The sequence below is a fragment of the Anopheles stephensi genome, chromosome 2 (genome assembly GCF_013141755.1).
Source record: "Anopheles stephensi strain Indian chromosome 2, UCI_ANSTEP_V1.0, whole genome shotgun sequence".
NCBI classification, from domain to species: domain Eukaryota; kingdom Metazoa; phylum Arthropoda; class Insecta; order Diptera; family Culicidae; genus Anopheles; species Anopheles stephensi.
This window is the reverse complement of record NC_050202.1, coordinates 9,669,916-9,693,248: the sequence shown is the minus strand read 5'-3', so window position 1 is coordinate 9,693,248 and position 23,333 is coordinate 9,669,916. Positions and strand designations below refer to the sequence as shown.

The following is a 23,333-nucleotide window of genomic DNA, read 5'->3' as shown; positions in this document are numbered from 1 at the left end:
AGGTGGTCCCACACTTGGGGAAGCTCAGTATCCAAACATCGTCATCGTGCACGGTAAAGTTGTGGATGCGCTCTGCCTGGGGGTTTCGAGAGGTTTCTCCGGCTGGTGATAGCTGGTATCGGTGAGATGTACCTCCACCGTGCGTCCATGCATTGGTGCCTTGACCGCTTTGGCTAGCTTAGAAGCCAGTGATTTGACGGTGACCATGTGTTCGAAGAGTTTGAGGCGTGACAATCACTGTGACTGAACAACTAATACTGCTCGATCGGCGGAGTAGCAGTTGTTGGCAAAAACCTAACACACGAATACCAGTAAAGGAATGAAGAATCTTTAGATGCCGGGTGTCCTTGATCCAAGAAGGTCCAAACATAAGCAAGGTTATTTTCTATTGTGGTTGTGAAGCCACGCTCAGGGGTTTTACAATAAGTCTTTATTTTATTTATTCAATGAATTTAAAACTGCTGCCTTTTAAGTGTTTTTCAATGTAGGCGTTAAGCCGTTGAATATATTCGCCGGAGAGTTCGTCGCGGTGGGATCCAACCTGTCCCTTTCTCATAAATCTGTTTAAAAGTAGATGATTTAAAAATTGCTTGTCAGTTGATCTTAATTGATCTTAATTGACAGTATGCATACTCACTGGAAACTATCTTTTGCCTCTGTGGTGGAGATCGACTTCATCAATTTTAGCAGTATAGAGTTGTTGGCAGAATCATTTTCTGAGGAGAAAACGTACAAGATAACGTGTTCATGAATGACTGGTAATAATTTATCTTGTGACAATAGAAGCTCTCCCTTACTCTTCATCACATCGAAGGAAAGATGTTCTTCGAGACGTTTGAGTTGCGCCTGTGTGTATGATTTTCCAAGAAACTTGCAAGCCCTTTCAAGTACCTCCGCCATATTCTGTAATGATAGGCATTATGGCGTAAACATATTCGATTATCCCCACTTGATATCTTACCCGTTTCATCTCTTCAAAGTGTATGAACAGTACGTTCTGCTCGTTGCGTATGCTCCAAAAGTCAAGCGTGTGAGGAATCTGGGGCTGAAACATAACGACATCCTGCAGGATTGCCTCGAGGAACGTCTCCCGCGTACCGACGTATCCGTGCATGTGGCGATAGTGATGGAAGAAGCTGGTGACCATATCCTTGGGGTTGCGGGCACAGTACACGATCCGGGGCTTTATCGTCCACAGCTGTCTCGGCAGCAGTGCCATCGGTAGATGGCTTTTGATGTGCCGTGGTCGTGCCATTCGTTCCACCAGCGTAATGGTGTCCTGCTCGTACGACGGTACCAAGGTGCAGAATCTGGCAAATGGAGAAGAGGGTTTTTTGTGTGCACACCGACAGAGTAGATACGGGAGAAGAAGAAGCTTACTCGAGGAAGATTGATCGGTCGATAAGATTGATTGCGGACGCCTTTTCATAGTTGAGATCGTTGTCCAGCAGCCACATCATTTCCTGCGTCCATGTGGTTCCACATTTTGGGGCGGTTACGATCCACAAATCATCCTCGTATACGGTAAGGTTGCGTATTCGTTCAGCCGACAGTCGATAGTGCTCATTGAGTACGCAGTGTGCCGGTGGCGTTGAGCGATTTTCGACACCCCTGGGCAGATCGGACGTGTCGTTCAGGTGGACCTCCACTAGTGGACCGTTGACCGGGACCTGGACGGCTTGCGCCAGCTCGGACGTAAGAGGTTTGTAGCTAAACATGTCTGGACTTAGAAGCAACTAGCCAAGCACTAACTCTGAGTGGCGGCCGGTTAGGAGAGGTTCGCTGTATAAATAGCGACTCAGGGGCTTTGTATAGGATCGTAAACAGCTGATAAGGGGTAGCATTATGAAAGAATCTGGTCTAATGGTGGGTTGTAGAATGCAGTTGCAGTTTTGAGCTGCAGGGACGGGACGCCGTCGTCAAGATTAATTGAATATATTTACGGTCCCTTCTTTTTTGCATTTGTCTATCGGCAACTTTGTAGAAGTTAGGCGTTATTGTTGTTTTTCAAAAATCCCATTTGTTTTCCATGAGTCATTTAATGCTATAATTCCATGTTTTGTTGTAGGTAAATTCCCGCGACAGGGAAATTCAGCGACTCGGGGCACTGTTTGCTGGGGGACGTCCAGCTGCGGCACTGGCTAAAGATTGTTGCTATCGTGATGTTAACGAGCTTGGGCATGACGTTGCTACGCTGCAGCAGGAAAAGTTATCGCTGAAGCAAGAGCTGCACCAGCTACAGGAATCACACGAACGCACTGCTCGCAAGCTTACCCGCGTGTCGGAAAAGAATCAACAGCTTGAGGAGGATTTGCGTAAATTTGAAAATGTCGCCCTGAAGGTAGAGTCGGAAGCAAACCTGAATATTCTTGAGCGCGATCGCAAAAACTCCGATCTCCAGGTTAAGCTACAGCAATCGCAGTTGCGCGTGCGGGAACTAGAATCACTCGTGGAGCTGTGCTCCGGTGCAAACAAAGTCCATCACTTGTCCGGTTCTACCTCTGGCTCATCCTCATCTGTTGCTGCTGCTGCCTGTGCCGCGGATCCTACGCTGCAAAATGCGTTAAAACATGCGGTGGAAGAAAAGCGTCAGCTTTACAAGCAACTGAACGACTGGAAGGATCGCGAACAGTCGCTTCTGGCGGACTTTGAAAAAGTGAAATCGAAATACACCCGACTTAAGCAAAAGTATTCCGCGCTCGAACAAACACAACATCATCCGCGTCACGCAAAGTCTAGCAGCGCCGAGAGTCAGGCTGAGCTACACTCCTTACAGTATCGATGTACCGAACTGGAGGAGAAACTGCAGCACGTGAAGGAAGAGCGCGATCGGTATAGTTCGGACGCGGAACGTCAGCGTAGCGTTGTGACGCAACTGAAGCGTGAAAGCTTAGAAAAGGACCACGAACTGGCGGACCTGAAGAGTGAGCTTCACACGCAGCGAAAGCTAAACCCTCGACCCACTACAACGGCCAGTTCCGGGGCGGGAAGGTTAAGGACGGCAGATTCGAACGGTTCCGTCCAATCGTCGCTTTCCGTGCAGGCGGCCATTCATCGGATCGAGCGGGAGCGGGATGTGGCGAAGGGTGAGATCCGGCAGCTGGAACAGGAACGGGATGCTTTGCGCGAGAAGCTAAAACTGTCCACCCGCAGTCAGCAGAGCGAGCAGACCAAGCACGACAATGCGATGGCTGAGTACGCCGGACAGATGGCGAAGCTGGAAGCGGAAAAGCGTGAACTGCACGGTGGGCTATCGGCCAGCAAGATGAATGTGAAGCTGCTGAAGGAAGAAAACCGGGAACTGCAGAGCCGCGTGAAGGAGCTGGAGGAGAGCTACAGTCAGCTGAAACTTTCCTACTCTCATCTGAAGTAAGTGCCAACCGTGTGCATTCGGCAGCATGTTGTCGATTAATAATTTGTACTATTTGTACTTTCAGAATCCTGCAAGAGCAAGCCGAAACTGCCCTAATGCAGTATCAAAATCGTCTACTCTGCACCGAAACGCAGCTAGGTACGACAGAGAGCAAGCTACTGCACGCCGGCAGCAACGCCGAGGATGCTCAGCAGGAGGTTGGCAAGCTGAAGGCCGAGATCAGTGTTCTGAAGGCTTCGAATGGAGCGCTTGTACGAGAGAAGGACAAACTTTTGGTAGGAACCAACAGAAACAGCGGCGGAAAAAAATAGTCCACCGCTTTAATGTACGCATCGCGCATCGGTTCTTTTCTTAGGTTGACCTGGACAAGAAGACGGAAAGTTTGTACGCGATCGAAGCGGAACTGTCCGACCTGAAGGCGAAGCGGAAAGATCTTCAGGCTACGATCGATAGGATGCAGCGGAAGCTTGAGTGAGTACACGCAATTATTTTTTATTTAATTCTTTATTTGAAGTACCATATGTCTTTCTACACACTTTCTTACGTACTATTCAGTCTAATTAAGAAACGATTACTCTTATTCTACGCATTGTTTCCTTCTTTAATAGGTGTGGGGATGTATTGTAGTTTCAAGAAAAAGAAATTTTAGCCTTGCTCAACAAACTGATGAAATGAGAGTAATTTTGCAATTTTTACCTTTGATTTATTGCGCAATGTTCTGTTTGATTTACACAGAGACGATCCAAGGTAATCGATTTGTCCATCTTGTTGTCCTATGGCACACTGGTTTGGATCAAATTCGAAGCGATCTTAAGCGATGAAATTCAAAGATGGTGGTGAAGCACGTGTTGTAAGGCGAGTGAGTCGTGGGAAATGTGCATTTGGTATAACTATGTAAGGCTTAAGTTGGTGCATATGCGTGCGTTCTGTTCGTGACTTGGTGCTGTATGTATGACTGAAGATGGGAAAAGCCGTACATAGAGAGACTGCCTGCTCGTTGCGTTTGCGTGTACCGTCTCCTGGTTGATGTTCAGTATTCGTCCGGGTCGGATGTTCCAAAGCCTAGCAAGCTCATGAACCATCTTTCCATGGAATGGATTGGGCGAGAGATGTGAAGAGATAGAAGCAGACAAAAAAATGATGATGATAATAGATGTTAGACACATGTTTGTACAGCTAGATAAGCGTTGCGTTGATCTACAAGCGAGACGAAGGATGTGTGGAGTTAGGCAGTGCGTGTCTCCGGTTAGGCTGTAAGGTGCGGAATGGGATGCCGAAAGGGTTGGACCGTTAGGATAAAGGAAGGGTAAGATTGCCAGGAGCTCGCGAGTGTAGATGACGCCGTTGGTTTAAGTACCTCGCAATCCCAACACTGGGCGCCTGACAGCCAATCACTCCGTTGGCGAGCGGTTGGTCGTACGGTGTGTAGCCCGGCCGGCACACACAAGCCGCCGACCGTATGCGGGTCGGTATCTTCTTCGGTTCCAGCCACTGGCCCGGTCCGCATGGCCCGCGGGTGTACAGTTTGTAGCACTGCCGGTTAACCTCAACCATGTCGGGCGTACTGTCACACGCACTTTGCGGCACCTGGTCCGCTTCATCCGTGCAGGACTGGTCGAGATTGGAGATCACACCCGAGCACCCGCACATACCGTTGTACGAGATGCCGTCCAGCGATGGGCGTGAGGTAAAGTCAAATATGACCACCTGATGCAAGCTGCACGGTCCCTGGGAACCGATTCGGTAGCATGTTTTCTCCTGCGGGAAGTACAGCCGTCCCTTTTCGCACGGATTGATCGAGCAAACGTTGGTGTCCGTGACGAACGAACCGAACTCGCACGGTCCTTGCGTGTAGAGCTTGTAGCAGTAGCCATCCTTCCACTGGACGTATCCATCCTTGCAGCGACATTCCGCTTTCATGCCGCCGCTAGCTCCATCCGTTTGGCGTTTGCTGTCCGCCACGATGAACGTATGCCCAAACGGGCAGGGTCCAATGGTATCAAGCTCGTAGCACTGGTTTGTTTCGTTGTGGTAGTGCGGTAGCCGCTCGTGGCAGGCACACTTTCGCGAGGGAAGAAACAGTTCGCCCGTACCGAGGCAGGGTCCTTTGGTGAAGAACTCATGGCAAGTTTCGGTGTCCTCGTGAAAGTAGTTGCTAAGGTCGCCCTCGTTTTCGCACTGTAGGGTGGAGTGTCGATAGGTTATTGTAGTAGCGTAAAGGGAGGGTGGGTTTGTAAGCGGACAGCTTCTCACCTTGCACCGTGCGATCCCGTTGTTATCTAAACTGATGAGCTTTCCCTTGGGGCAAGGGCCTTTGGTGTGTATCTGGTAGCATTTGTTGTCCTGTGGCCAGTAGATCATACCGCTGTCACAGATCTCCGTCGATTTGCAGACACCCCAGCGTTGTTTTGGTCTGAAAAATTTGCATCAGAGATGATCAAAGTTGAAGAAACTTAATGCAAGCCGAAGCGCAATGTCCTTACATGGCACTCCTTCCGGCCGGGTCGGCGATCGGTGCAAAGTACTGGCCAAACTCGCACGGACCCCGCTCGAAGAGTTTGTGGCATTTCTTGGTTAGCGGTGACTGGGCAGTTCCCGGCGGACATCGGCATTCGGCCGTCGAACCGAGCCCCGTCGAACCGGCCCCAACCGGGCTGAGCTCCATCGTGTCGGGACACGGATAACCGAGCTGGAATATTTTAAAGCATCGTTTGAGCGGTGGCCAGTACAGCAGCTGCCAGCCGCCCGGTTGCGCCGCGCACGGGTTTTTGTTCGGATCGCTCCATGGCGGTGGTACGATGGCCGCCAGTGATGTCGCTTGCAGGTTGTAGAATGTCAGCAGGATACACATCCATACGGATGCATGCCTCATCACAGTGCTGTGGAGAGGGAGAATGTGAGATAATTGAATTACTATGCATGCAGGAGTGTCCGCGGCTCTAGGAACTCTATCGCTGAATACAACTAGACGAATTCGGGATCAAGATACTGATATGCACCCATACAATTTTCAATAGACCCAGATAGTTCGTGGCATCGGAATGACCGCTATTGTGTTTAAAGTTTCTTAATCCACGAGATAGCATTGTCTTGATCGACGAGCATACCAATAAGAAGGCTTGTAAAATATTGGACAAGTCCAATCCACATGAAGTCCACCAAGTGAAAATGTATCTCGAATTTTGGGAGTGAGACTTCATCGGCTTCTGTTTCTTTGAAAACGATTGAGGATGTTCAGCAATCACCCTCGATGATATTCTACCGAATCAAAGATGTCTGACGGTCACCAAGACCGTGTGATTTAATGCCCAGATCGACCTTTTCTTATGAGATTATGTTAAGCCGAAGCTTTATGCCAATAGTCCACTGATTTTTAAAGCATTGGACGAGGCTCAGGTTAGCTTGTGCGCTATAGTCATGGAAATTTGAACCTCTAAACTCTGGTAGTGTTTAGGCTCGCGGTGTTAGATCTCTGCTAGACACTAATTAACACGTGTAGATAGTCGATTGTTACAAGGTGGACAAAGTCACCACATCTGCAAAGCAAACTTCATACGCCTATCAGCCAGTAGCGCCAACCGATGGTTGTAATTCGCATGTCTCCAAGCAGATAAGACGTTTCACCGTGCTTGACGGCTCGCCATCAGCATCTATTTGGTGATTTTTGGATGTTCATTTTCTGCTAATGTTTTGATGATTGCCCCGGCGGTCGATTGACCGTTCCGGGTGATAATGAATAAATTTCCATCTCTTCGGGACCATCCGAGCAGCAGCAGCAGCAGCAGGGGTGGCGCTCAGCATGCATCTTGACGCTCCGCTATCGGCGTTCGGTTATGGGTGTCCCGCCAGGCAGGAGCGATCCATAAAAGGCTTGACCACCGGCACACACAAAGCAAACATCTGTTGATCTGATTTTTTGTTAGGCTGTTGGTTCACCAGCCCAAGCAGCAGTCTTTTAAATACCGGTTTTTAATGAGTGACCGCAAGCTTTGCCTCTGTGTGTGCCTCGCGTGCGTGAAAGTGAATGTTTTGGTGCCGAAAGCCAGGGTTGTGAACCATTGCTCAATACACTGGCCCGTGCCATTTCGGTGACCTACATTTCATGTTCCATTCGCCCCCGTTTCCTAGTTGCGGGTTCCAGATGCACTCAAAAATGAAAAATCACACCCCTCGCACGGATGCTGCGTAATCGCGAATTCGTTTGCGTTTTTCATTTTGGTTGCCGTTGTTAAATCCTCCGCTTCCCAGCAATGATTTAACCCTCTCGCTTGGTACAGCGTGGTGGCATTTTGTACGCTTGTCATATCTACTGCTCCAGATATTATGCAATGCTGCGCCTGTGACGTATCGTCGGCAGTTTGGTGAAGCTTTTGGAGTGTTCAGTGGTTCACGAAACCACTCGCTGGTCGATGAAAGTGGAGGCAAACGTATCGTTTATTGCCGGTAGTAAAGCGACATGTTCAAGGCCACCGGTTCGGAAGCCGTTAAACTGTCTGTCACTCACCCGGTCATGCAGGTTTTGTCTCGGTGTTCGATCGACTGAAACCGGACGATCGTGGAGGAAGTCATAAATAAATGATGGACGCGTTTTTTTTAAATCACGGATCGCGCTAATAATTGTCTTACTTTTGCATAGCAATTTTAGTATTTAAATGTTTTAATCCAACTCTCCTATTTGTTTTAGATCGACTTGACAAAAAAGAAGGAAATCCAAACTGCATCGCAAACACCAGATTAGACAGCTGTGACGGTGTGATGATCGGTAATGGTTCCGTGGCACGTCTTTAACCGTTCCGTTGTTGTACACGGACTAACAACGTTGTCATTGTTTGTGCGAAGAAAGGCTCTAGCCTTGTGTAGGGTGTACTCATCTGAGCTTAATGACGATGGTTAGCGCAGGAACTGAGGTAACATTGACACGATCCGTTAGCTACTAATAATGATTTTTGAATTCGAATGGTGACAAGTTGATTGCAGCCTGCGTGGCAACACCCTGCGATGACGTAAAGAAAGGATGGATTGCGTTTGCTAACGGTTTAGTAGGGTTAAGACTTGTTTTTTTTTTTTACTTTGGCTCTTATCAATGGCGTTTATGCGTATTTCGTCGAGAAGTATAGTCCAAAAATTGAAATCTGCTTCCCGATGCCGGAAGTTGTAATTGCAGACTAATGGGGTTTCAATCATACGGACGTACGTAGCAAAGGCGTCAGTATGAAAGCGAAGGTTTTCTTTAGGTTCAACGCGTTGACCATCGTTACACCTTCCATGGCAGGGAAAGATTTTCTATTCCCAGCTTCGGGAATATGGTGGCGTTGTTGTGTGTGTGTTTTTTTTTCAATTGTTACATAACTCTAAACCGCAAAGGGAAACTACACCACCGATAGACTATCTCGGCGTGCCCGGACGGATAGGGCGCCCGGAGAGATCAAATCGTTCGATCTTGTTCGAGTACCTTTGAGGGGGGTTTTTTGAGTGGCAGCGCATCTAACAACGAACGCCGCTTTATGCATGTTTTTATAGCCCCGCAGTAAAGAAAGACAACACTTACGATCGCCGTGGTCGATCACAACCCAAACAACAATCGACGATGGTGGCTGCTGCTGCTGCTGCTGATCGGTGAACCGGGTGAAGTAACATGTTGCGGGATTCGGCTAGACACACGGACAGGCGTGTGTGACATGCAGAGCGCTCACAAAAACAAGGAATCTTCCAAACAACCCAATCCCATGATACATCGATTTCCAACCCGATCGGCTGCCCGATGAGGGGGCTGCCCCGAGATGATGACCTACAAATCTTGGCACCAATTGTCCGAGGTCTGTCGAGGCGTGTTGGGGCAGTAGTAAAGCGAGCGAGAAAAGGAGGTGATAAAGGTTGCGCAATCGGCCGGCTCGTTGGTGGTGCTATTAATTTCGAAATTATTGTCATCATCATTGCGCAGGCAGATAAAGATGGTCGGGGCCGTGTGCCATTGCGGAGTGATGCGATTTTGGTGCTACTGGTAGCTGAGTAGTGGCAAATGTTCCCGCGATGATTAGTCGCTACTGATGCAAGGGGCTTTAGTTGTGCAGAGATTAGTTTTTCTTCTTTATAGCTGAGATGGAAACGAAACCAAGTTAATGTGGTTAAGACTTTGTTTGTTCCAGAGAGATTTTAAACTAAATCTGGAGCTAGCTCGAGCTAGTTTTTCTTCTCGTTCCCGAAATAAACAATATCTGGTAGAGTTGGCACGTGCGGTGGGCCTTTTAAAAAAGCACAATTATTGATCGGCTTCCAAGATTCCCCCTTACATGGTCCATCATTGAATTTGACCAACGGTATTGATTATGGAACTTCTCAACTGGAGTGTGTTAATCTCCACTACCTACATTTAAAGTGCACAAGAAATAGAACGGACTGTCGGTTCACATCGCAAACGGCCTTGGTGTGGATCGGAGTTACGACGATAAAATTAGCCTCTGTGTTATTTCTGTGTTAATAGTAAGACACCCCTCCAAGACCTGCTTCACCACCACTGGCATAGTCGGCGGACTGTAAGCGTGGAAACAATTAAAGAAAAAATATGCAAATTAGCTAATGCTACAATTACGGGTTTTGATGCTGTCGGCGTGGAAAGCTGTTTCGAGGCACTGCGACTTTTAATGAGATTTATTGTACGACGATCGTGACACAATTTCGATGGCTTCGTGAGAAGTTGGTAGTGGAAATGTTGTTTCACAATTGTTAATGCTTCTGTAGTAATTTTGTTTTCAATTTAAAGTTGTAAGCAAAATATGGTTATGAGTGTGATCAAAGTCTCTATCAGCCCTAAGACATATCTTGTCTTCTTCCTAATGGATACCTAATGGAGAAATCTATCTTTCCATTTTGCAATTCTGGTGGTGTAATCATCTGATTCCAGCACCTTGTAATCGATTGTTTGACGTACTCCAATTCTTCAAAACCTCAACTTCTACACTCTGACACGCCAGACAATATAAGAAGAGGAAGTCTGAAGACTTAAAGCTTCTATTTTTCTTCTTTATTTGCACTACAACCTCGAGAGGTTTTTGCCTGCCATTTTTGGCTTTCTGTGACTTGATTTTATCCGTAGTAAAGTAGTCAGCCCTACGTACGGGGAGGCGGTCTGGATGGGATTTGAACTCCGGTCCTGCCTCTATAAACAAGTCGCCTAATAAAGCCTCTATAAACAAAACACAAACAAAATTGGAGAGGAGTAGAATATATTATGGAGGGATGAGCCCTATCCAATTCAAAACCAACCAAGGGAGATCGTTCATTTAATTTGAAATTCTACCCTAACTTGTGATGTCCTCAGGCATCTATTCGTCACTGATATTATTGCGGACCCAAACTGTAAAGTCTTGTCCAACGTAAGAAGAGCTATGTCAGCTATCACGGGAAGCAATGTAGATCGGTTCGAACAAAACCACATCAATCAACCAACACTAACAGCTTTCGGCGTTCGGCTGCCAAGCGTTAATATCGCGCTCGGTGGTCACAAGCTTAAAATCGTTATTAAAAACCGCAAATTATGTACACGAGCGTGGACATGCGAACGTACTGTAAGATCCATCCGACCAGCACGATATTAGATCCGGTGGTCAGCTGCCTGCTGATGTTTTTCTGGTTTGCGGATTTTTCACTTATTGTTTCGTTTCCTTACCAACTGTAACTGGGTTGGCTTTTTGGTTATGCAAGTGGATGTTTCTGGTGTTCGTTATTATTAATCAAACATTATTTGAAACGGAGTGAAATTTATATCAACTTCCAGTATCTACTTTCCCCGCGAGTTGGGCGCCTGGTATGTGTCAATGGAAATTACACAATTACAACAATTCCGTAGCGTCACGTTAGAACTCTCACTTTAATCGATGGTGGTTGTAGGTGTGTTTCGCGTGGACCGTTCCGGATGAATTGATTGTCTTCCTTCCCGCATCGTTTCGTAGTGGTTTCGTCTCCGTTTCGTTTTGTTTGATTTACGCCAGTAACACTGTCGAAGCGAATGTCAAATTGTCGTCTGCAAATGAGGTAATCGTCTGTCGGTCTCGCCGTGAAGGGTGAAAAACACTTTTCCTTTTTTTTCCGGTTCGTTCGTAGGCCCTCGGTGTCTAACCTGTGACATTTTGCAGGGGCCCTTGTAGCGGCGCTAGACAATGGGCTTGGCAATGGATTGGTATGTCACGCGAGTGACTGATGGGAAATTGTGTTTGCTCGTTTAGTCGTGCAGCCGCGTCTCATTTGAATTTGCAATATGACCCTGTACGGAAACGGGTTGCGGAGGGGTAGATGCGGGTGGGATAGAATTAGCGGAGGAGTAAATGAGACAAAGTGAAGGTACATGGAGCTTCGGTACCATCACTGTGTAAATGATGGCCGGCCGGAAGGAACTATTCTTTACTTCAATGTCCCATGTTTTTCCCATGTCCCTGTTTGAAGAACATGGAAGCGATTCGTTATTTTGTCTGTCGGTTCGCTTTAGTTCTTCATTTATAATTTAAAGAGGTAAAGTCTCTTCGGTCATAGCTCAGTAGAAGGGAGGTCAAACAGCAAATTCAAGGCACGAATGGATCGCCAGCCTTGTGTGAAAGCTCTTATTGGGCAATAAATTTGAAAATTCCCTCAAACGATCAAAATATGAAAAAAAATTGTTTGTGTGGTGAAAAATGGAACACACACGGAGGAAGTATAAACCAAGCAAGTAGGAGAAAAAGCACAGTTGTGTACATATTTGATTTCATACCTGTTTCCACCTGCGATGCGGTTAGCAGCAATAGGCAAGCGATTATTTAACTCCCCCCCGTTAGGGAGGCCTCTTAAGCCTCCAGTAATCGATAATTTACCACGGCGGATACAATGATAATCCGTACTGGTTTCTACACATCCAGCTGTGTGCCGTGCGGGATGTTGCTCACCTAGTTTCCTCCTACAGCCATGAGGCCAACCCCATAAAACCATTTCCCGGAGTGGGCTAACGTCTGGATTGAGCCTAGGCAAAACCCTCACAGGCGACTTTCATCGTTCATATGCACTCGCCCAATCGGTGCCTTCGGACGGGAAGCAAACGGGAGTAGGTGGAATTTGCAACATTGGGTGTAGTTTGGACTTTCGTATCAAAGTCATGGAGAAGAAACTGTAATGAAGTGTTAGGAAATTACGTTAGCACACTGGTAAGGGCGTTAGGAGAATCGCTCTAAAGGTGTTTGTTTTTAAAACTAACACAGAAACAACTTAAAAACTGCATGCAAAGTGCATTGACAAAGCAGGCGAGAAAGAGTAAAATGTCACTGAAAGGGGAAGAAAAGCGGTCCACAAAAGCGGTGATCCGCGCTGCTGTTGAGGGGGCTTTCGAAAACAAGTTTCGTTTCGGTGGCACATATATATGCCAATCGACCTCCCGGGAACAAACACACTGCCTGCCAGTTTTGTGCAATTACATAACGGCCGCAAACCGACGCGCAAGAAAAATTGTGAGCACGAATGTGAGCATGAGACGATCGCTGGAGAAAGGGCATTGGGCAGAAGGAAATGCGACGTGTTTGTGTGTGTGTGTGTGCAGTACGATTAACAGCAAATCTTGTGCATGTGCACAGCGGATTTGCACCGATAGGAGCTAAACAAAACGAAAGACTGCACCACCGGATGGGGCAAGCGACGAACCCTTTACGATAATGGGCGTTGTTGGCATGCATTGTCGGTAGCGATCGATCGATCGATTCTTATGCTAATGGGCATCGATTCTATGCAGCGGATTCTTTCACTGACATACTTACAGTGTCGATAAAAGTCTATTTTAATTTAAATTTTAAATTCTTTACAGTGAAAGATCATCATTTGAATACGTAAGAAGGAGGAATATGATCACTTGATCACGACTGAGCGTTGCACTATTTGGGGGCTTTGTTGACTTTCATGCTGCACTCTGACATTCTCTGCGTTCTCTTGGTTCGGTACGGTACATTTCTTCGGTTCAAAACATTCGAATTGTAACTATGCTTGATGATGCTCTATTGTCGACACGAGCATTGGGGTACCAGTGGAAACCGGGTCGTCGGAGCAGGAAGCGGGGCATATAATGTAACCGAAAACCGGTTCTCGTTGAAAACGAACTCATAACTCGATCGGTTTTTGTCTGTGAGACAGTTAGCAGACGGAGAGTGAAAAGACGACAAGCTGTGACGAGCGTGGTCTTCTTTCTAATGCAAGGAGATCATACCTAAGATCGGTTGAAGCGGATGGTTTATAGGAGATTTAAACACGGCGTTGTAAAGGCGCTGCTTATTTCAATCAGCCCGAGTAGCAAGACTCGGTGAGTCTCGGTAGACTCAATTCCTTCCGAATTGCGATGATCTATTGCGGTCTTGTCTCGTGCCTGCTGGCCGTCTCTTGTTACCCTGATTTGGCGATGCTGGTCTCTTCCGTTGTTGGTTCCATTTTTGCAACACCACGGCTGCTGCAGCATTGCATAAAGCCGTATCCGCCTGTCAATGAGTGATGAGGTTTTGTAGCTCGGTACGAGCACAAGACTTCATTGTGGTTCGATGAAGATCGGTCAATTTCCTTTTTTTTTTCTTACTCGTTTTTGAGGAGGATATTGTAAGGCCGCCGGTAAGGCCACGGGTGTAAGACCGTCTCAGGTCGGAACCGTCGTCCATCATCGACTCGTTCCGAAAACGATTTTCGACGTCAGACAATTTGCTTTTGCTCGCCGGCAAAATGACGTTACGAAATCAGGCAGGGTGAGAAAAGAGTAAAGTGGGAAAATTTTGGGCAAGAAGAAGCGTTTGTAATGGAATGTCTGGCTTGGTCGAATGAAAAATCGAACCATAGAAAAAAAAAAACGGAAGATACATTTTCTTTGCTTCATCCGTACATCCGTTTGGTTATGGAGGTTGACTTTAATTTCTATCGATCGTCAGCGATTAGCGCACGAAGTGCTACCGAGCAAAGGAATATTGATAGAAAAACGACATTACATTTCTGTGAGCTAATACTCGCTATCGGTAGTTGGGTGGGATGAAATTGCGCCAGGAAAATCCATGATGGGCTGTAGGACGGAACGACGGTGTATTTGATGACCTTAACTGCTTACACGCCACGCCGTGCGAGGCAATGACAGTGAATGTGTGATAGTAATTATGCATGCAAGTCGTGTGCCTTCTTCACTAGCTGAGGACGCCATTCAACAAGGCCCTTGGTGTGAGGGATAAACGTAACGGAGGGTTTTGTTGGTTGGATATTGGGGAAAAGAAATCACCTTCACAGCAACAATAACTGCACTTTCCTGACGTGTTTACTAAGGTTTTTTTTTCACGTTTAGTTATTAGGTCTCTATGCCTAGTAGATCTACGAGAAAGTTCGTGATGACAAACTCTACGTGTCAAGTGACTTCCACGGTCGTTTATACTTTGTACAAGGGCATTTCGCCCCTATACCTGACATTCAAGTGACATACCGTTTTATGCAATATTTACTAGTCGTATACTAGGCTTCAAGTGTGGTAGTTTCACTCAATTTGCATCCAATGTGTCGTCAAAACGAAACTTAAAATTATGAAGGTTAGAGTTGCAGCTATTTTGTGTTTTTTTATGTTATCGATATGTCCTTGTACCTAACATGCTTTCAAAAAAGATATTGTAAATAAACCCTGAAGGACAGTTGGACGGTTGGTTTCCCCCCTCTGGAATGAGTAGTTCAAGGCGAAAGGATGAACTATTGCCACACTACTTTGAGTGATGAGTAAGCTGAGTGAGAAAGTTTTATTCTCGAGGACATGGACGAGGTTCACGGTCGATCAACCATCTCATGCCGTCGTGGCTCACTTGAAATGAGTCCTCAACTAAGACTTACCTAATATGAAAGCGACATTTTTAATCTGCTATAAAGCTGCTGACTTACTGAGCATATTGAGGAGCTGGACGAGTGCTGAGGAGGTTCTAGGTCGAATTTAGATTACTTCATTTCTTACTGAAAACGTTAAGTATTCAATTATCGGAGATATACGGTAGATTTACTTATTCCCAAAAAACGCTTCACTTGCACTGCTATAAATGTTGTTGCTATAATTTTAAGCAGCATAGTAATCATACTTAATTAAAGTTATGCTTTGAACAATGTTGATCGATTCCCTTCCGTTTTCCTTCTCTTAACAGCCTGTTCACGGGTTGCATTATGTTTTATGGGCATGTTTAATGTGCCCAACAATTCGACAGCCATTCAATTAATGCTCCAAGTGTACTACTAGTATTAACCAATCGGCCCTTTTTGGTTTGACGATTTAACTCTCTGCATCGAAAGGAAAATGAAATGAAACGAAACGCGCGCACATGCATCATTAGCAGGCAACTCTCTGGCGTGGCGTGTTGGATGATGATCACGGCCTAAGTGAAATAGAAATTAAATTCGTTTTGCACACCACCAAGCGCTCGCGCTCTTTCTCTTGAGGCGCGTTTCTGCATTGCATGTGGTAGCCGGCTCGTTCTTCATAATGAACAATTTCTAAGATCGCCCTCGTTTGTTGGGGTAAGAAGGAAGGTTGATTGAGGTGGCTGAGGATGGTGCAATGTTGTTTGTTTTGTTCAGTTTGTTGGGCATCTCATTAACAAGTGTTGCATTGCTCGAAGATGTATGCAATACCAGCGCACGTGTACCTCCATACGGAGCCCACACATCGAACACAGCACAATCGTTCAAGCTTTCTCAATGCGTGTGTCTTAAAATTTTCATCATTTTAATCTCGAAACCAGCGGCGTAAGATTCGAACATAGTTCGATCGTTAAGAGCATCCCCAGCTTCTTGCGCGAAGCACGTGTCTGAAGAGTGAAAATGGCTTGCACAAGCTGCATTTAACAATTTTGCAAGTGTTCGAGTTTCATTTTCGAATGTTTCGTTTGGTACATTCGGCTGCAGTTCGTGCAGAACGCTTATGGTGGCTAATCGGTTTTGACACGAATCAGCTAAAGGTATCGATGGGCAGATGAAAGTAATTATGTCGATTTGGAAAGTGACGTGAGAAGTGTATCGAGAGCATCCTTTTATTTTCATCGTTTGCAATCGTAGAAGCATTTAAACGTCTCTAATCACTCTCATTTCTTTTCGAAACGGTATGGAAGGAGTTAGAAACACAGTTCTATAGTATGTTTCCCTTTTTTAATGGTAGCACTTTGTCACCTGCCGGACAGTACAAATCGTCTCCAAGAGCGAAAGCATTTAGCAGTGATTGAGTTGCGAAAGAAACACACGCTGGACAGGCGAGGTGATAATGTATGCTAATCAATTCCATCTGATTTTACTGACAGCGGCAATCCCAAACCGGACCGGCATTATCGCTTCACTGGAAATTCCTCTCCATTAGGAACAATTTGAAGTGTCAAGTGGAACATTACAGTCGTCCGTTCTAGCGTTTGCTTGAGCTGCATGTACGGCACAGGTACAGCAGTATGGATGGCGTAAAAAAGGGGTTTATTATTTGCTGTCGCCTGTCTGTCGGTGGACGTTGTGTTTGATGAGTCCCTTCTTTGGGTCTTTGAACCGTTGGTTTGTTTGTGCGAGAGCCATGGCTCGTTTCCGGAGGTGTGTTAGAATGACGCGGCCAGCAATAACGCGAACACGTCTGGCTATTTATTAGTTGGCAACCGGCAATGCTTCGTTTTAAAGCTCACGCTTGTTTGCAAGTGCAGAATGACTGCTGAGCTGTGAGTCATAATTTCTTACTTATGTGAGAAGATTCACCAACGTCACTAATAATCAAAAGACTTAAAGCTCAAAGGCGACGAACCCTTTGGTAGATATTTTTTATTTGATCTGTCACAAATGTTGGTCCTCAACATCAACTAGTGGGACAAATAAGCAAAAGACTTGCCTAGAGAATAAAGCGACGAACCCTCTTAGAATATTTTTTTTAAATTAACTTCAAAAGATGGTTTTTAGAACAAACCGGTGTAAACTTACGTATTTATTATAACACATTAAACATGCAAAAGAAGCACCGACACACTACTGCGCTGCGTTGGTTTGTTGGCTTTGCTAGATGAAGTGTTACTCCTTGACGATTTTTAGTATCTAATCACAATCTCTTTCAATATCACTGTTGGCGGGGTTAACTAATTCTTTTAGCAGGAATTTCCATTCATAGGATTTATGTTTCTTCGTTTACTCCATATGAATGATTGGCACTTTTTCCGTCACTTCTATTTTTAAACGCAAACACTTGCGATCACCTTAACGCTCAGCCACCAAGAAGAAGCACCGTTGATCACGCACAGCAAGTTGAATGAAACGGAATCTTAAGCACTGCACGTTTACGGTTGCCTTCCGCGGACAGTTAGGATCGACCTACACACACACACACATTCAATGCTGGTAGTGGTGGTGTTGAATCTTGAAAGAACAAAAACACACACCGGTACACATAGACCAACCGCTCACAATGTGATCGACGACGGGCCACGCTAGACTTTACACCGAACACCGCACCGATGATTCCTTGGGTATTGATCCGAAAGGAGGAATCACCACCACTACCACCACCGCTGATGAGCCGTGCTGCTTCTACCCTTCCACTGTGGAAGGTGTGGAAAACCTGTTTAAGGATAACCGCATGATCTTGCTAACCGTTTTGTAAGGCGTTTCGATAGAATGCGCCTCGATGTTGTTCTTTGTTCTACAGAAGCGTTACACGAAATCCTTTTCTGTTTCTTGTGGTGGTTGTCGAATTGCTCAACGCTTGATTGCGACGTAGGTTGTGAATTTCTAGCCCGAGTTTGCGCAGCATGACCTCCGAGGGAACAAACGTACGTTGCTTTACCACTTGAGCACGGACAACTCAAGTGCTCCGCAGGAAGCAAACACGAAACACGATCGTTACCGACGCAAGACACAGCGAGACTGAGATCGTGGTCTAGCGCTGCGAAACGATCATCCACACCAGACACACGCCGCGCTGTTGTTTGGCTGGTTGTAAACGTCATCCCTCGGACCGGCTCTCGGAGTTTGTTCCAGCGTCGCTGAGCGCGGCTTATTGTGAAAGACGGTGCAAAAGCGAGCAGACGATGAGAAAGAGAGAAAAGGAATTTATGCTGAAACCATTGCCAGCATGGCTGGTAGGTGAGAGAGTGTATGAAATGAGCAATTCTGAGGTGTTGAAAAGATGGAACAATTCTCATGTTCAAGGAGGATGTCTAGACAGACAACCAGACACAAGACGAGAAAGATGCGGAGATGAACCATTAAAAAGTAGCTGCAAAAAAAGGCTATGAAAATGATTGAAAGACCCACGACAGACATGATGGAGAGTAAAAGTAAAGTGGAATTCTAGCATTTTGTTCTTGCTGCTTCTACACGATCAGGAGCCTTTTTTACTGTTATGCTGAGATTGTAGCAGAAGGCGAGCATTAGGAGAGTAGAGAGGAGCATTATGCATTAAATAATGGTGAAAAGATTTTTAACTGTTTATTTCATATTTTAATTACGTTTACAAGCAAATCTTTGTTAAGTATATTAAGTATTCTTTTTTTTACAATGTAAGTCTATAAACTGTTTTATTCAAATCTCGTGGAAAAGAGCGTATTGGAAATTATTTTTCCTTTTTCAGAACCTGTTTAATACACTTGATAATTCATATAAGTTTTCTTGACACTATAAAGCAGATTTTCATTTAATAGATTTATTTTTCAACAATTTTCTTTATTTGAATACGAACACGTGTTTTAATCCCTTTGCAACTGTTTGTTTCTTCGCAGCAACGTTAGCTCGGACAACATCCACAAGGAAAGCACACTGCGAAGCGTTTCCACCGAAACCGACACGCTTAAAAAGCAGATGGCGACGTTGAAGCGCAAAAACGATAACGCTTCGACAGAGAATGGGTGAGTGTCTTCGCTAATAGGCGTAACGCTTCGACCGTTTGTCTGAAGTGTTTCTATTTGCACCATTTTTGTGTTTTATAAAAAAATTATTTGTTTAATCGATATTTTAGTTTTAAATTAATTGTTAAAGTTACATAAAAGAAGGAAACCCAATTTTCGAAAGGATTACTGCAAAAAAAAATGCAATTTATAACATTAGCTGCTTTGTAGCGAAATCAATTGAAGCTTTAGGTCCCGCTCTTTATTGCTTTTTATATAGTTGCTGGCGATAATGTGGATGTGATGTGTGTCGGTTCTGAGATAACCTAGATTATGTCCGGTCTTTTGTCTTCATACTTCTTGCTGTTCATGGTTTCGTTATCTCCTCACTTTCTACAATAAATCCCCAATGAAATGCTTTATGCCACACAGCCCCCCTAACACAGACTCCATTTGCTCCTCGATTTTGATTCCATATTCCACCCGGGCCACATTCCCATAATCAGACGCCTGTCGAACGAGCTAACGGACGCGCTGGCCGAGCTGACGCTAACGAAGCGGCAACTTAAGGATTCGCAGCAGGAAGTGGAACGGATGAAAACGCAATTACGCGAATACGTACAGGAGATGCAGCGTGCCGAAGAGTTGCTGTCGGAGAAGGTAATTAAATTCTAACGTTCTCGTAGGCGAAGGAACGCAAATAGCGACACATACGTTGCAGTTGAGGCGGAAATCTTTTGGGCGAAAGTAGAATAAGAAAGATGGCGAAAGCAACAACAACTCGTTGTGAGCGTCGCCGTGCGATGAACCCGATGAGCTAGTTTAGAAGATTTCGTAAAGCCTCTCTAAAGTCTTCGAAAGATTTGCGATATTTTAAATATTGAAGCTAATATTTTTGAAATTTAAAATTTTGTATTCACAGGAACGTGAAAGAGAGCAGATGCTCGACCGTTACAGATCCCTTTCTGAAGGTGTTAATGTGCTGGAGACGAGCAATCATACACTCGAAGCAGAAACCAGTGAAGCAAGGTAAGTGCTTAGCAAGATGTAACGATTAAGATTTAAAGCGTTAGATATAGCTAGAGGGGGAGATTTAGAATTATGGGTTGTCTGGTTTAGACCATTTGTTTGAATACTATTTGAAGTTGTTGAAGTGTTGTTTTGCTATAATGGTAGCCTCCCTTAGTATACTGTCACTCCTCAATAACCCGCAGTGTTCTATTTCCAAGGACATAATTATCCTCAGCACACAGAGTAATTACAAAGCGTCGATTGCGATTTTCAAACACCTCAGGAAGTTATTTGTAGTGTGGTCTACCGAGATTTCTGCAAACCATATACCTTTCTGCTAGATAGTTTTCACTGCAGCGATAGAAAAAAAAACTAGGAAATAGACAACCACTCCCGAAAGGATGAGCAAAACGAAAAACGACAAAGGATTCATGAGAGTATCGTAAATTGGAAAATAACTAGAATTAACTTTCGACCTTCATTATTTTGGCTGCCCTACTCTAAATGGTATTTGCTGGATGCAACTTGGACCGGTTGGTATGTTGGGTTGTCTGTTGTCTGGTGTTTGGACCGTAGGTATAGACGCATGTATCGAAGATAATTAGATTTTTAACCTCGGCACGGTACGAGTCGTGTAGAAAGCAGTATTTTGTATGGTTAACCACACTTTGGAAGAGTATTTATATTCCCCGGTTCGGTTCGCTCGAACTTCCCCCCCCCCGGTTCGTAAAGGAAACTGCTGCAGGAAGCGGAAGAACGGATCGCCACGATGGTGGAGCTGATGAACGAGCGGGAGCAAAACATACGCGAGTGTGAGCATCAGATAACGGAGCTGTCGGCAAATCTGGCCGCTACCCAATCGGAGCTGGATGCACTGCGCGAGGAAAACAATTCACTCGCGATGGATTTGGAAGCCACCAAGGAGCTCTGCAATAAGCTCGATCTGCAGAAGGACAAACTGCAGGCGGAGCTAGAGGAACACTCGAACATCCGCGAGCAGCTGGCCCGCGAGAAGGGCACGTTGCAGAAAGAGCTGACGCTTGCACGTACCGGCGATCGGGCAACGGTTGACGGGCTGCAGGAGCTGCTGGCCGCTAGTCGAACCGATGTGGAGCACCATCGTATAGCGCTCGCCAATCAGCAGCAGGAAACGGAAAAGCTTCGTGCGGAGGTGGACACGTTGCGGAGGCGATTGAACGAGGAGCAGGAAACCGCACGCCGCAGTGAAGCACTGGCCAGCGAGTATAGTGTGCAGCTGCAAGAGCTGAGACGCCGCATCACGGACGAACGGTTCGCACAGATACGGTCCCGCGCTGGGGAGTCGACGGAGCGCGAAGCTGACGAGCAAGATGACGAGGACGACTGCAACAGGTACTCGACGATGTAACATTCCGCGCTAGGAGGGATAAGCGTTTTAGTATAAGCTTTTATATTCCATTTTTTCTAACTCGAACGTACTGATGAACCCATGGCGCTAGAATTAGGCGGTACTTAGAGGCAGCGAATAAAGCAAGCGAACCACCTTCCAAAGAAAAGACCGTAGCGGGGAAAAGTCAAGCGAAAGAAAGTCAATCGATGAAGATCGTACAAACGATGGCAACGCAAACACCCGCGCGGATGCGAACAGGACACCGGACGCGTGATAGAGGCGTTCAAATGTCTGGTAAATGGTGGTGGAGTTTTCCGGGTGTCCTCCCAACACTCATGTCATTATTCATTCTAGAGCCGAAAATGGTTGCTCCTGTGGGTTGGAAAATTGAGAAGTACAGACGTACCGTTCCGCAGCCGAAGGCAACCGAAGATGAGTCGCGTGACTTAAAAGCTTCCGAAACTGACCAAAGTCAAGGTTGCAGTGAGCATGGTTCAAGCACGTCGTCTGCCTCGCTCGACGCGTATTCCATTGCCTCGGAAGCGTATACGTCTTTGTCGTACGAAGTAAACGATCAGGTATAGTAATCCGCTTTTCAGTGTAGAATGATGACTACGAGGAGGACACAAAGATCGAGGGTTTTTTTGTTGCTCCAATTTTAAGGCTGCAACGCTTTAACTTGCTTTAACTAGGCTGCAACGCTCCCCGGTTGCATGGTTTTTTTGCTTTAACTAGGCTGCAACGCTCCCCGGTTGCATGGTTTTTGCAAATGGTTCGCTTGAGCAAGAGAAATGTGACCCATTTGCTGGTGCTAATCGTTTTCCATTAATTACTATCGACGTATATACATAGTCTGTAATATTATTTCCGACTTTTCTCCACTTTATCGACCACTGTGAAGCGAGCGAAGGCGGAAGAGGACGGTGGTGATAAGAGGACGGTCGGTGCATCCGGTATCGTTAAGGGACAAATGGATGGGACCGGGTCAACGGTAGTCATCTATAAAACCGAAACCGGCGAACGTTTGGTGCTGAAGGACATACCCGTACCGTTGGCAGTGGCCAAGAGTGGTCGGCTGCATCCTACCAATCCTTCGCCAGCACAGCACGGCAGCGCTGCCGCTGGAAGGGTAATGATAATTGATGAGCAACCATCGGTTGGTGCAAGTTTCGGGACCGTGTCCAATAATACGGTCGATTGTAACACGTCCGTAACCACCACACCGGCGGGTGCCGAAACAACGGTGAACACGTGGGCAAAAATATTGCTCCAGCCGCCGGTGCCTGGTGAAGGTAATTATACTGACTGCAAGTGTTTAATTGTGATGTGAATAGTATGGTTTGGTTTTTTTGAAATTTATTTCAAGGATCATCTAACGATATGGTTGTACCGATGCAAAAATCCAATGTCTCGTCGGTTGGAAAATCAACAGCTACACACAATTATCATCTACGGTTTCAAGTGAAGATGCCGGCGCCAAGCAGCAAACCTGTATAGCGTTGCAAAATTGTGATTTTATTGTGATGGTTATATTTTTATACATATTTCATATGATTTGAGAAGTGTTTAAGGTTTGTTAAGCAATGTTGTCTCTCTCTCTCTCTCTTCTTGGCGTAACGACCTTGCCATTTCTGGCTTACTAGACTGAATGATACCACGTAGTTGAATAGTCAGTCCTTAATATGGCGGAACGGTCCGGATAGGATTTGAACCTCGGTCCTGCCGTCGTAAGAAG

At 45.8% G+C, this 23,333-nt stretch overlaps 5 protein-coding genes across 6 annotated transcripts in view; 3 read left to right on the top strand and 2 right to left on the bottom strand.

Annotated features, from left to right (window-relative positions):
• LOC118503821 (centrosomal protein of 135 kDa) overlaps positions 1–21,764 on the top strand; it is a 31,094-nt gene extending 9,330 nt beyond the window's left edge. Inside the window, exons 4-10 of the mRNA XM_036037522.1 lie at positions 2,069–3,369; positions 3,438–3,648; positions 3,729–3,844; positions 19,114–19,239; positions 19,725–19,878; positions 20,141–20,247; positions 20,962–21,764. Of these exons, the coding sequence (XP_035893415.1) occupies positions 2,069–3,369; positions 3,438–3,648; positions 3,729–3,844; positions 19,114–19,239; positions 19,725–19,878; positions 20,141–20,247; positions 20,962–21,616 (2,670 nt within the window). The 3' untranslated portion in view covers positions 21,617–21,764. The remainder of the gene's footprint in view (positions 1–2,068; positions 3,370–3,437; positions 3,649–3,728; positions 3,845–19,113; positions 19,240–19,724; positions 19,879–20,140; positions 20,248–20,961) is intronic.
• Positions 379–1,779, bottom strand: LOC118503825 (luciferin sulfotransferase-like). The gene is made up of 5 exons (XM_036037527.1): positions 1,381–1,779; positions 962–1,310; positions 798–903; positions 638–716; positions 379–560 (listed from the first exon to the last, which is right to left on the bottom strand). Exons 1-5 carry the CDS (start codon positions 1,716–1,718, stop codon positions 440–442), a joined length of 993 nt encoding a protein of 330 aa, XP_035893420.1. The 5' UTR covers positions 1,719–1,779; the 3' UTR covers positions 379–439.
• LOC118503823 lies at positions 3,864–18,318 on the bottom strand. 2 transcript variants are annotated; one of them, XM_036037524.1, is made up of 5 exons: positions 17,324–18,318; positions 5,857–6,252; positions 5,627–5,786; positions 4,731–5,551; positions 3,864–4,455 (listed from the first exon to the last, which is right to left on the bottom strand). In XM_036037524.1, exons 2-5 carry the CDS (start codon positions 6,243–6,245, stop codon positions 4,404–4,406), a joined length of 1,422 nt encoding a protein of 473 aa, XP_035893417.1. In that variant the 5' UTR covers positions 6,246–6,252; positions 17,324–18,318; the 3' UTR covers positions 3,864–4,403. The 2 variants fall into 2 exon arrangements, with proteins under 2 accessions (XP_035893417.1, XP_035893418.1); XM_036037525.1 differs by lacking the exon at positions 17,324–18,318 and adding an exon at positions 15,272–15,365.
• Positions 21,765–21,782: 18 nt separating the features above from the next.
• LOC118503829 lies at positions 21,783–22,184 on the top strand. The gene is made up of 2 exons (XM_036037535.1): positions 21,783–21,892; positions 21,953–22,184. Exons 1-2 carry the CDS (start codon positions 21,805–21,807, stop codon positions 22,180–22,182), a joined length of 318 nt encoding a protein of 105 aa, XP_035893428.1. The 5' UTR covers positions 21,783–21,804; the 3' UTR covers positions 22,183–22,184.
• Positions 22,185–22,354: 170 nt separating this feature from the next.
• LOC118503820 lies at positions 22,355–23,187 on the top strand. Its single transcript, XM_036037520.1, has 2 exons — positions 22,355–22,890; positions 22,965–23,187. Exons 1-2 carry the CDS (start codon positions 22,569–22,571, stop codon positions 23,093–23,095), a joined length of 453 nt encoding a protein of 150 aa, XP_035893413.1. The 5' UTR covers positions 22,355–22,568; the 3' UTR covers positions 23,096–23,187.
• Positions 23,188–23,333: the final 146 nt, after the last annotated feature.